Below are 14,315 nucleotides of genomic sequence, written 5' to 3'. Positions count from 1 at the left end.
GATAGGTGGATTTTTAGATACCTTGTTGAACGAGTTTGGTAGCTGCATTGAGATAGCTGTCAAAAAATAAAACACATACAGCTTTTCACAAAAGCTTCAAAGTCAAAATTGTTGTAAGATAAAACATTTAATGGATAATTCAACTGGTTCGTCGGACGAAGATGAATTGATAGGTGTGTAACAATTTGAGAAATAAGAGATAACCTTAATCTGTAATCTATGTTAAATTTCCTCTTAGCTCAATTGGAATTCTATAATAATTTTCTTGCGAAATCACCGTTTTTAAACGATTTACCTAGGTGAAGAGGGGCAAGACCGCACATTTAGTGCTTGACTGCCTCAAGAACTGTTATAAAATATCTTTTAAGGAAAATAAAGTCTTTATTCACTAAGTCTTATATTTCATCTAGCAACTTTGATTATTATAATAAATAAAAACTTATTCAAAAAAAAACAATTAAGTTTAAAAAAACATCGTCAAAAAAACGGTTTTGCCCCCATATGGGGGCAAGATCGCGCTACCATTTTTTTTTGGGGCAAGATCGTTTTGACCCTCAAAATGCAAATTATTATTTGCAAAAGTCACGTACAAATATGACGTCTTCATCTTCTCCAACTCCAGCGCAAGCTTCATGAGCCTAGCCAGAACACATGGTACATTTTATCCAGCCATCCGTTGGGTTCGATTTGGAAAAAAGGTCCAGACAGAAGATGCAACTACAATCTGTAACACCAATATCCTCATCCTCACTATCAGCAACATTCCTTTAAGCCTGTTGCTTTACTTTTTTTGTGGTGACTTGCTTATTTTTATCTTTGTTAGCAACTAGAGCTTCCAGCTCAGCTTTATATGGTGAACTTGTCAAAATTGCCGTTTTTCCCCGCCTTGTCTTTCTCTGAAAACAAGTTCTCTTTCCAGAAGGTAACTTAACAAGCTCCTTTGGAGAAGATAAAATGAAGGCTGTAGTTCCTGACGTTGATGGAGTGTTGTCTAAGGCAGCTAGAGCATCGACGAAGTCTGTGTTAACAAAGTTTTCCTGCGTGGAAATCATTGTTGTTGCAGGTGGTTCAATTGAACGTGCCCTTTCAAGGGGTGCTTCAAAAACATCTTGTAATGTGAAATTTGTGACAAGTTCTTCAGCGACTTCTGTGAAAGGCCTGTTTGTGGTTTCTGCTGGTTCAAACATCCAGGGTTCATACACGTCACTATTTAATGGATAAATTCCAGTCTTCTTAAATGTTTTAACTGCTGTCTGAATGATGGCAGATTTCATGTAAGCGACGCCAAATAGTTTAGGAATTTGATACTCAGTAACCATTGATGGTAAATTTGTTCGCATCCATTTTTTGACTTCTGACGAATAATATTGACTTAATGGTGCCATAAACGCAACGGCCTAAAATTGTAGGTCCCTTCCATTCCTGACAACAGTACTCGCATACAGGAATGGTTGAGAGTTGTAAGTCACTAGGCCCTGGTTCACAACGGACTGTTGCGCCACCCAAAAAAAAAAAAAAAACCCAACGTCTAGTGGTTGCATTCGATGCGAACAATGGGGTGGAAAGCATAGAACAACAACATTTTTCTCTCGGGCCTTGTTTATGAATTCCAGGTTTTTGGTATGTGTTGAATGCCCGTCTATAGTAATAATAAAACAGGGTTATCGTTTGTTGGATTCGAATGTTTTAAAAAATGGTCAAACCAAGTTAAAAACAAATCTGTCTGCATCCAACCACTGGGATGATAGACAGCAATTGAACATGGTGGAGCTCTCTCAAGTATGTTTACATGTCTATGCGCTCTGACTCGAGAAAAAACGAACAAAGGCGGTATAAACTGTCCAGAAGCACTCAAGCAGATTTCAATTGTTATTGTTTTGCCACGTTCTGCAGCAGTAAGAGTTCCGACCTTATGATTGAAACTTAAGATAAAGTATTGACGCTAAGAAAAGAAAAAGGAACTTACCTGGGGTTTTCCTTTCTTAGCCAATACTTTTGATACTTTTTTGGGAACCGTTGATATGCCCGTTTCGTCGACGTTATAAATACGATCAGGTGTGAAGTGGTATTTATCCATTCATTCTGTCAACAGCTCAAAAAACTTAGCGACAGATACTCGATTGAAACCCATGGCTCTGGTTCCAAAGGTTCCTTCCGGCTTACGAAGGCTAATTTTAGGATTTCTCTTCAAAAAATTTTGCACCCACTTACATCCAGCCATCCCAGTTTCTTTGTCAAAATCGTTTTGTATGTTATTTCTTTCTGCTAGTTGGAATACAAGTTCACGCAAATCCTTGATAGTTATGGGGAACAAACGGCTTTCGAGCTGAATTATATGTTCAGATAATTCATTTTCTTGCTCTTTTGTTAACACGGTTTTAATTGTTCCAAAAGAGCACTTTTTTGCGCAGTTTTCAAGGGTGATAGATTTCTCGACAACTTTCTTATATCTACCCCATTTAATTTTTAAGAACGGCATCAAGTGCAGATTTCATTTCCGATTCTTGCAAAGACTGCCGCGTTGTTTTCCGAATGTAATTTCGTACCATACTAGACTAAAAAACATTAAAAAAAGACAGAAATTAGGAAAAGATAAACCCGTCAGCTACTGAAAATATTGGGTGCAAGACCGCATAGGGGCATGACCGCCCATATGCGGTTTTGCCCCATTCGGATCCTACCGTAACTTATTGAATTCTTTACTTTTCGACTTTTTTTTCACAATAAATGATGTTGAAAATGCACTTTCTAAATACTAAAGAGAAAAAGTTAATAATTTTAAGTAATTTACTAATAATAATAAACATAACATTGCACCCGAACGATAACGAACTGACGAAAAATCACAGAAAGTACCGTAACTTCTCGTCTTCTCAACCGAGCTATCTCATACTGTCAGACATGATCGATCATACCAAAAGACACATGTTTTGTTAAAAAGTGTTGCCATTCAAACTTTTTTTCATACAATATAGTACAAAAACGGTCTTGCCCCCACTTCCCCCCACTTCCTAACAAAAACGAGAACTATTATGAAGTGACAATACCTAGAGTTTGAAAGAATTTGGATCTCATTTTCGAATGAGCAGAAGTTTCTTTTGCGGTAAGATTTCGAGTTGGTTTGTTCACAGTAGATAAAGTTTTAGCTTAATGGTGGGACCAACGCAAGATGATATATTTGTTCGGTTATCTAACGCTTTTTTAAAAACTATCAACTAGAATAGCCAATCAAGTTTGAACAAACTAGTCTTGATATCTACCCATAATTAATTGCTTATAAATGATTTTAAATTATTAGGATCTCTTGCACAAAGTGCAGAAAAATAAAAGAACTTTTAACTTAGAGAAAAAACAGTTGTTTTTGTTTGGATCTTGAGTAAGCAAGAAAGTTTCGTATCAGCTAGGGACAGGTTCAATTAAGCTAAGAGTTCTGCTCATTTTACATTCATCGAAATTTTCCAAGTGGTATGTTCATTGCTCGGAGAGTATATTAGATGGCCAGCTGTTCAACATTACAATATTTCTCAAGTAAACTCCCATAATCAATATCACTTAATCAAATTGTTAAGCCATCTACAAAACGAGAACAAAATAAGTCTATTATGAAGTTTAAAAAATAGATCATAATTACATTCTAAAATTCGGAGGCAAAAAGCTTCATCATCGTCTAATATGTACAGAACATCCTCAAATACAACTTCAACTTACATTTTGTATCTTTTTGTTTACCGACAAATACAAAAAGCTGACATCGATTTTCAAGTTTCGTGAAATTCAACCATGTATGGAATCAGCTGTTCTGTCAGATACCTACATACCCCAGAAATTCTTGGATACCTTTGGATTCCTTTTTTGACATATCAGCTGTTTTATTTTACACGTAAAACACCAACAAAAAGGTATCCAGGTACCCTATTTGTCTGAGATTGAACGCAGCCAATGAAGATAAATCCTTTTGAGATGAAAGATTTACAGATATAAGGTCTGCTTATTTTTTAACTAGTGTCAACTATTATTAACAATCGTTAACTATTGTCGTACATGAATGTTAATATTGTTACAACGTACCACAATGGCATCATCATATGCTTCCTTAACTCATTATCTAAAGTGTCAAACTGTCAAAATGAATTATTTGCTTACAAACAAGAAATCGTTTTAGATTGGCTTGAAGAAAAAACAATGAGTTTAAAAGTAATTCGTCTTCTAAACCAAACCACCATTTTTTATATTTACATAAACTAATATTTTCTTTACTTTTCATACTTTTTATAACTAAACAGTTGATGCAGGAAGTATCATATTTTATCTGATCCTTTTTAATTAAAATTATCAAGCAATCTAAAAGTAGCTTCAATTATTCTTTTGAAATATATGTTGCGATTATAAGTTCTAAAAATAATTTTTGTTACCATTTTGATATTGGTAGGTTGACAGATCAATAATTTCTAAAAACGTTCGTTCCTAAATGACACTCACAAATTTTTAAAATTAGTAACAGTGACAATGAAACAATTTTCCAATAACCACTTTGTACATTAAAACAGTAGTATTGTTTTTACTTTCGTCGTATCCCCAATGTTGCGACGAGAAAAAAGTCTGCGTGAGCTAATGTTGCTGTAACCACTAGATGTCGCCATGATAAAACTATAGGTTTTATATACAAAAATGACGATGGGCGCGTTCATGAAGCTAGTGACTACGTAGTCAAAACTCAATTAGCTTTGTAAATGCAAAATTGCACTACAAACTTAGTCAATCCAGAACTGTCATATTACTGGCAAATGCAATTATATAATTAAATTCGATAAAATCAAATATAAGACACAATTTTAGTGATCTATATTTGTATTTAAATACTGAACGATTTGTTTAATTTTGAATTTGTATGCCCTAATCGATCAGCTGATCGTCAAACGTCAAAATCAGTGTGCACTCACTTTTGTAGCTGAAAATTTTACACTTCGCCGAATTATAAATTTGAACTCATTTTGTAGTTGCATTTAGCCAATCAGAATGCCTTGATTACGTAGCCACTGACTTAGTGAATGCCCCCAATTTTCAAATAGAACAATTTTGTCACATTGTTGTTATTCTTTCGTTGAATCTGCTTCTTTGGTGGTTTAACTGAGTGAACTCCATTTTGTTTATTACTACCATTTAAAACAGATCAGAATAGTGCCATCAACGTCAACAGTGCCCTAAAATCCTAAATTTTGTTTTTGCATTGCTAGCAATATTTAGTACACTTTTGAAAAATATTTGCTGTTTGATGTTTGTGCTGTGACGTTGTTGTCGCAATATGTTTCGCGCATTAGACCCAACCCTTCGTTATTCTGCGTTTTTTAAATTTGGCTGTACAATCAATTTGACGTTTTATTATAAAGGGTAGTCAAATTGTAAGTGCTGAAAATGAAAGTGTCAAGTTTTTTTCTCTGCATTTCATTTAACATTTCAAAATTTCAGACTAACTAAACTGGAAAGGTACACAATCGAGCAACGCGTAAAAGTTATACATGCTTATTATGAAAATGGTAGTACCCGTAGCTTGTTGGTTAGTGCGTTGGAATGTCATGCCAGAGGTATTCGGTTCGAACCCTGCCTATGCTATCTAAAGTTTCTTTCACGGGTACAGCCTCTTGCGAGGAATTGACAAATTCTCCAAGAGTAATAATTCTTGTCATGGAAAGTGCTTTATCAAATAAGCCGTTCGGATCCGTCGTAGCACTGTAGGTCCCCTCCATCGCTTACAACAGTACTCGCAAACAGGAATGGTTGAGAGTTGTAAGTCTCCGGGCCCTGGTTCTCAACGGACTGTTGCACCACCAAAATACAAATAAAAAAGAGGCTGAGATGCGACCCACACTGATAACTTCCCATCCCGTCTGTCGATTTGTCTTGCTTAAAAGTTTGTCTATATGTACTCGCATCAATTTCTACCAAATTTTCGTACTATTTTTTGTAGATTTTATTTTTTATGAAAAAACGGACTGTTAGATTTTTATATACAAATTACCTTATATTGAAAACAATATTTTCTGTGAAATAAAATAAGTTTGAAGCCAATATTTGTAATTTTTGAAAAGCTATTTGAGTCGAAAGTAAATTTTTACGAAGTTCTAGTATTGTTTTTTTTTTTAGAGTTTTATTTTTTGTAAAAAAAAACTGTCAATTCGATTTTTTAAAAATTTTACCAAATGTTAAAAACAATATTTCTTATGAGATAAAATTACTTTGAAGCCAATATTTAAAATTTTTAAAGAGATATTTGAGTTGAAAATCAATTTTTACCAACTTTTATAAATTTTTTTTAGGTTTTTATTTTTTGTAAAAAAACTGTCAATTCGATTTTTTTCAAACTTTAACTGAATGTTGACAACAAGATTTTTTGAAAGATAATAGTAAATTAAAGCCAATATCTCAAAGTTTTGAAAAGATATTTGAGTCAAAAATCAATTTTTACCAACTTTTATTCATTTTTTTTTAACACGTTCGCTGCCATGTGACCCACCGGTGGGTCACACAAAATATTCATAGGAGGCCATGTGCACCACCGGTGGGTCACGGTATAGGTATTTTTGTAAAGACGTTTTTTTAGTGGCTTCCTGGTGAAATGATTATTTTCTTGCTTTGGCACCTAGTTAAAAGTCCCTGCTTTGCAGGAAAAAAATCCAAATTCACATATTTGCAAAACCTCGACTTTTATTGTTGGTTAAGTTCATGTAGTACAATTTTGTTTAATTTTGCCTTATAGTAAAAATAAATAAAGAGAATTAGACTTTCGAATTCAAAAAAATATAAAACACTTAGGTAGTAAAAAAATTAGTGCTTTTTGTTGAAACATTCCAAGCAAAAAGAGGGATTTCCTTCGCATGAATCACAATAAGTTGACACTTTCTTGGCTTTTTCCGCTTTTTGAAAGTTCATTGTAGCAATTGTTACACCGTTTTCGTGCCCTTCGATTGGTTGTATCTCTCGTTTCAAACTCCTTCAGTACATGCTTGTTAGAGGATCCTGGTGTTTCAATAGGAAACCCACAAAGACTCTCACAAATAGACTGCCTAAATTGAAGCATTGGCATATTTTTATGCTTTTTGTAAATAGCTAACGCATTTACAACCGAGGTTGACAAAAGATACTCAAATGCTATTTTGTGGTACCAGCGGATTGTCTTACGTAGTGGTGTAAAGTAGCATGCCATTTGATCAGAAATATCTATTCCTTGCTTGGCATGGTTATATTCCGTATTCACTTGAAGCTTTTTTATTTCCTCACCATTTCTATTCGTTTTCTTAGTAGACACTTCCTCTAATCCATGTTTTGTACTCAACATCAATACTTCTCTCTTGTCTTTCCATTTTGAGACCACAATACCAGAAGACTCGCGTCCAATAATACTATTTCTTCTGAGCTCAGCTAGAGTTACCTATTTGGGATTCCCAGTTCTGTTCTTCCTAAGTGTTCCAATAAGATGGGTTTGACGATTGATTAAAAACTTTGCCAGCGAAACCGAAGTATAAAAAGAGGCTGGGATGCGACCCACACTGATAACTTCCCATCCCGTCTGTCGATTTGTCTTGCTTAAAAGTTTGTCTATATGTATTTTTACCAAATTTGCGCACTATTTTTTGTAGATTTTATTTTTTATGAAAAAAAACGGACTGTTGAATTTTTATATAAAAATTACTGAATATTGAAAACAATATTTTCTCTGAAATAAAATATGTTTGAAGCCAATATTTTTAATGTTTGAAAAGCTATTTGAGACGAAAGTAAATTTTTACCAACTTTTAGTAGGTATTGTTTTTCTTAGAGTTTTATTTTTTGTAAAAAAAGCTGTCAATTCGAATTTTTTAAAAATTTTACCAAATGTTGAAAACAATATTTCTTATAAGATAAAATTAGTTTGAAGCCAATATTTAAAACTTTTGAAGAGATATTTGAGTCGAAAATCAATTTTTACCAACTTTTATAAATTTTTTTTTAGGGTTTTATTTTTTGTAAAAAAAACTGCCAATTAGATTTTTCTCAAAATTTTATCAGATGTCAAAAACATTATTCTTCGTTGCACAAAATTGTTTTAGAGATGAAATCATATTTCAGTCGTAAAATTTTGGAGGTGACACATTTTTTTTTCTGTTTTATTGATACATTTGAATTTGAATCGCTTGAACCAGCATCTGATGAACATATTCGTCCGAATCTGAAGCTTCAAAATCTTCATCTTCCATTTCAGATTCTCTCCTCCCGTAAAAAACTCTAGGGTTTATTCCAGAATTATCCATAATGTTTGTAAATAATCAAAATCTAAAACAATATGATAAAAAAAAATAAATATTGAAAACTATAAAATTATCTTGTGACCACCGGTGGGTCACGTGGCACTGCATTAAAGTAAGTTTGTGTGAGGGGCCATGTGACCCACCCGTGGTCACGCTCTTAAAACACATAAAAAACAACACAAATTTAAAACGAAAGACAAAGTTTAACAATTATACACATAAACATGGCACTCTCGTAATATATTTTTTTCTATGGCGGCAGCGAACGTGTAAGTTTTTATTTTTTGTAAAAAAAAAACTGTCAGTTTGATTTTTCTCAACATTTTTCAGAATGTTGAAAACAATATTTCTTTTAAGATAAAATAAGTTTGAAGCCTGAATTTCAAGTTTTTGAAAAGATATTTGAATCGATATTCAATTTCCACCAACTTTGAGTAATGTTTTTAAAAGATTTTTATTATTTATAAAAAAACTGTCAATTCGATTTTTCTCAAAATTTACCTCCTTGATATCACGTTACAATATCATACTTACTTAATATTATAAATGCGAATGTAAGTTTGTTTGTTACGCTTTCACGCAAAAACTACTTAACCGATCATCAGGAAACTTTGCACATACATTCTTGAAGGTATTAGAAGTAACTTTTTACTAAAAAAAATAAAAAAATTACGAAAAATAAGAAAATTGTTTGTCAAAATATCGTCAAATTTAGCTACTTTAACGCCATCTAGCATCATAGTAATGAAGTTGCAACCCTGAATACTATAATACCAACCCAATGTATTACCGACATGTTACGAATTTTGAATGCTTTTGTCTGCGCATGTTGTTGCATCATGTTAGAGGTCCAATTAGCTTTACAGAACTTAAAATTGTCAATGGTCAGGAATGTCAAACCTACCGAGACGCATGTGAAGCTCGGCGACTGTTAGAAAATGACAATCATTGGGATGAAACTATGGAGGAAGCTGTACAATGCCGATCGCCAGATAAAATCAGGGAACTTTACGCTACGCTTTTATCTTCTTGCGGTCTTTCTAACCCTCAAACTCTTTGGAATAAGTACAAAAAATACATGGCTGAAGATATTTTACATCAACTGCAGCAAGTACACACAGACATTACTTTAAATGAACATGTCTACAATAAAACGCTAATTATAATGGAAAAAAAGGTTTTTACGATGGTTGGAAAAAAATTAGATGATTTTGGAATGTCCAGCCCTCGAAGAGACAATGTGGAAGATTTTGATAATGAAATTGCACGAGAGCTAGATTATGATTTCATAGCACTGCAACATCAAGTGGCAGAATTAGTCCCTCAATTACTTCCAGAGCAAAATCATGTTTTCCATCAAGTTTCACGTAAGATAGGCTCAGTGGTGGACTCTTCTTTCTTTACAATTCAGAATTATTTATTTTTGTTGCGGTGAAATATATTTTAACATTTGTTGTTGCATTTCAATAAGCATATATTAAGGTGTTGAAACTTTGATGTCTGTAGTAATTTTTAAAAATTGTTGATCTCAGCCAAGCAATAAAATTTAGTTATTATATTGACTCATTTCTATTATTATAACCTTACCCTTTATCTCTCATACTTATTTAATTTCTCCACTGCGGGCGAAGCCGCGGGTAAAAAGCTAGTATTATATAAAATTTAATTCAAGTCTCTAGCGTTTTTGGTTCGTAAGACATTTAGGTATTTAGGTGCTAGGGTAAAAAAACCACCCACTCCAATTTTCTTGAGAGCCCTTTTTGCATCTTTCTGCCTTATTATATCTGTATAACAAAATTTATTTGAAATCGATATCACTTCTGGTTCGTTAGCTATGGACGACGAAAAAAACTTCGTGAAAGTACGGACGTACGAAGGTAAGTTCACACTCACGCACAGACATCATTCTAAAAATCTTTTCTTTCGACTCTAGGCAGCTTGAAACATTATGAAAATGGGCGTTAAAATTAAAATGCATATCGTGCACGTTTAGATTTTTTCGGAAAATTTGTGTAAAAATTTGAGTAAACCGGGTCTGCTGAATAACCTCAACTAGTCGTTGGTTGCGCCCAACAATCTCACACTCGTCGTGAGACTTACATTTACAAGCTTACGAGGTGTAATTAACTCAAGAACTAAAACCGTTTGACCATTTCAAGCGTCGCCGTCGTTAATGATCAGAATAACCGTGATAGCAAGAAATAGAAACAGTGGATGATCAATTTTCGAAGAAAATCATTTTCAATGAAGAGGTTATTTTTTACCTCAATGGATTCGTCAATAAGAGTGACTGTCCAAAAACTAACCTACCCACAAAGAGTGACAGTTCGGTTCGATTTAAGTGCTGGCGGCATCATTCAGCCGGATTTTTCCAAAATGAGGCCGTACGGACAGTTCCTGTGTTTGCTATCGTGAGATGATTACGAACTTTTTATGAAACGTATTGGAAGATATGAATGTGGACGATATATTGTGGTTTCAACAAAATTCTGGCAGTGGCTCTTTTGGGCGAAAAATTCAATTGCCGTGTAATCTCACGTGGTGGCCATGTCAATTGGCTGCAAAGATCATGTGATATGCCTCAGCTCAGTCGAAAATTTTAAACATCGTATTGAGGTGTGCCGCCAACATTTTGTTCCATGCATAATTCAACCATACCAATATTATTATCATAATAAAAAGAAATGACATTAATGTAAAACCCACTTCGGCTCTTAAAATTGAACCACCCTTTATTATGTGACTGTCACTTGTTACTTAAAACCTTAAAATAATAAGCATCATTTCAGTATCTCTTTTTTGTTTTTAAACCAAGTGCCGTCGATTCAAAATGATGTGTAGTCAAAGTGGGCGTGCTCAAAACAATTAAATATAAACATTCTCTTAAAAAAAAAGTTCTCCGAATTTGAAATTAAGAAGATAATATACATCACTTTACCCAACGCCAGTTAAAACTGCTGAATCACGGTTCACAGATTTAAAACATTGAACCAAGGTTGTCCAACTGGAACAAAACAAACGAATTTGTTTATATTTTTCGTCAACATTTTCATGTTATTTTTAGTCCAAAAATTCATTTGTTTCCCATTGAAAACTTGACAGAATACAAAACTACTCATTAAATGTTATAGATATTCCAAGCACCTATACATATAAATGTCATCTAAAGAAAAAGGCTTGGCACCATGCAAATGGTGTTTCGATGTTTACGACTTCGATCCCCGACGGGAATCGAGTCAAATCAAGCTCATTTCAACTTGATTCAGGTATATAAAGAATTGAGGCGAGCTTCAAGCCCGCTTTAACACCAACTGCTAATGTAGTACTTTACGAACAAACCCCCTTCTTGAAGTTTTTATTTTATGTCAAAGCTGTAATTGTTAAATTAACTTTTTTTTATAGAATCTCAATTTCCAGATGTTTTCTTACCATTTCTTTTTGAAAATTGTCTATTTTACTAGTTTTAGTTAGTTTTTGTTTGCTAAGTTAATTTTAACATATGATTTTCACAAACCTTTCTTCTATTTGTGTTTTATTTTTATTATTATTCTGACAGATCTTCTTCCAGTTGTACCAATTTTTAAATACAAAAATCTGGCTACTGCGGATCGTTTTGTTGGCAATTTCTCAATGTACCATATATAAAAAAACGCACTTAATGAGCTGTAAAATTTCTGCTAAAAGTGCCTTGAAAAATCGCAATAAAACAAGCTTCTATACCAAGTGCAATCCACCAATTCCTAGCCCTCTATTAGGAAAAACATAAAAAACAATAGTAGACACAAAAACCGGAATGGTTTCTTAAAATATCAAAATAAATATACAAAATTATTTAATTTTAATAAACTGTATTATTCATTCGCCAATAAACTTTCTGTAAAAAAGTGTACCGATCTTTTACTAACAATAAATTCTTAAAGAGCCTTTATGCCCCTGCTTCCCCTATAAACAACCGTGTAATGAATAGATTATTTGCTTTGATAGATTTGTTGAAATATTAAAAACAGAAGTTTGAAGGTGCTGAGAATTTTTTTATTTATAAATTAATAGTGTTCTACATTCTTATGATAACAAAAAAAATTATGTTTTATTCACTTTGAGGCCAATTTTGCTTTTAACATTTGAGTGCAAACTTCAGCACCCTTGCCATTAGCCTTCTCATAATACGGTAACTTTGACATTCTCTTTATCCAGGCGACCAATTTAGGAGTCTTGGTTGCATCGATTGGAGCTACTGCTTCGTATGTTGTTACAGTTGACAAAACACTAAAATCCGCTATGGTCAAGGTATCTCCAGCTACGTAGTCATGTACCAAAAAGTTCTCCAAGAAGTTCAATCCCTCATAGAGTAAATCAATTTTCTCCTGTGGAATGTCGGTGACGTTCTTGAAAAATAGAGGAGCTGTTATGTTCCTCATGTTAGCGAATAAAACTCCCGAATCAAAGTGTAAACGTTGATCAACAACAGCACGTTTCAAAGGCTCCTTCGGATAGAGAGCATCATTTTTGCCATATTTGCTGACTAAGTAAGCCGCAATAGCATGACTGTCCCACAGGCAATGACCATCGTCCTCCAGAACTGGAACAGTATGTTGGGGATTCTTCTTCTCAAATTCCTCAGATTTATTTTCACCGGTTAGTAAATTTACTAATTTGAATTCGTAGTCTAGTTTGAGGGCTTCGAGGGTAAGTAAAACTGCCCTAACTGGGGGACTAGCTTCGATACCGTACAAAATAATTTTTCCCATTTTCCTGTTCTCAAAAAAGTCCAAAGTCAACGTTCAAACTCAAGCGACGAAAGCTTACTAACTTGAGATCTGACATTGTGTCTTGCTTTTGTATAAATAGTTATCTCTCTTTCGAAGAGCACCTATTGCAATAAATTATCATATTATTTAAAACATATATGTAAACATTTATTATAGTGGATGATACAGCAGAAATCGGATTGTTATGTATGAAGGTACATGCGTACAAGTTGTACATTAGCATGGTCATTTTTTTCCATGACTTTTTAATTCTTAAATTTTAATAGAAAATAATATGTTTTTATGCTCGAGTAAATTTCTTCGAGTATTTTACAGGTAGCCCAAAATAACTTTAGGTCTTTTGGACAGAATCCAAAACAAAAGCTTTGAAAATGAGAGGCGATAAATCGTTTACCGAATATTTTCCGTCGCTGGCGTGACTTTCGTTTTGTCGATATTTTAATAAACAATTTTCTATTCAATGAGCTCGTTGCATTCCTTCCCTCCTATTTCAAGAATGCTCATCAGATTATCCATGAAAATAAGTATAGAGATTTTTTTATTAACCGCACATCAAGAATGTGCAATTCTTTTCCCAACTCTGTTTTTCGCTCAAAATTTTAAAAACTTTAAGACCAATAAATCCCTTAGGTTAGGTTAGGTTATAGTGGCTGTCCAAGATGGAAACGGACACACTCAGGCCAGTGTAATGAATTGTGAATCTTGAGGCTTCCTCCTAAGCTCAATGGAACTAGCTTGAGTCCCTTACGAAACGTGAGAGGCTGATTATACCGATATGATTTAGATCGTTAAAGAAGAATTCTCCTAGGTAATTCTTGCGTTTTCGAGCTAGAGCAGGGCATGTGCAGAGAAGATGAAGAACCGTTTCTTCCTCTTCCTTCCATACAGCTTCTGCAAAAGTCGTTTAAGAATACGCCTAGTCTCGTTGCGTGCTTTCCTATTAGACAGTGTCCGGTTATGAAGCCTATTATCGAGCTTATATGCGATCTGCTTAGAGAGAGCAAGCACCTTGAACGTTTTAAATCCAGTGTTGGCCAGATGTTTTTTGTGACTTGACACGTGGTGATGTTGTTCCACCTGGTGCCTGCCCTCCTCACAGCGTCTTGCATTAGCAGCAGTTTACAAGTAGCGATTGGTATGCCAGTACGTGCCAAACGTGGTAGGATGGGCTGTACTGTACCGTTCCTGGCGAGTTTATCTGCCTTACAGTTACCTGGAATGTCTCTTTGGCCCGGCACCCAGCAAAGGTGAATATTAAACAGTT

General features: G+C 34.1%; 1 protein-coding gene across 1 annotated transcript; it reads right to left on the bottom strand.

Moving 5' to 3' along the window:
* Positions 1–12,292: 12,292 nt before the first annotated feature.
* LOC129952950 (glutathione S-transferase 1-like) lies at positions 12,293–13,104 on the bottom strand. The gene has a single exon (XM_056065931.1). It carries the CDS (start codon positions 13,028–13,030, stop codon positions 12,374–12,376), a length of 657 nt encoding a protein of 218 aa, XP_055921906.1. The 5' UTR covers positions 13,031–13,104; the 3' UTR covers positions 12,293–12,373.
* Positions 13,105–14,315: the final 1,211 nt, after the last annotated feature.

The sequence above is a fragment of the Eupeodes corollae genome, chromosome 3 (genome assembly GCF_945859685.1).
Source record: "Eupeodes corollae chromosome 3, idEupCoro1.1, whole genome shotgun sequence".
Lineage (NCBI taxonomy): Eukaryota > Metazoa > Arthropoda > Insecta > Diptera > Syrphidae > Eupeodes > Eupeodes corollae.
This window is presented reverse-complemented; position numbering and strand designations above follow the sequence as displayed.

What these genes read in the sequence shown, in the direction of transcription:
- LOC129952950 (XM_056065931.1), bottom strand. Translation starts at nt 13,030, where the DNA reads ATGGGAAAAATTATTTTGTACGGTATCGAAGCTAGTCCCCCAGTTAGG.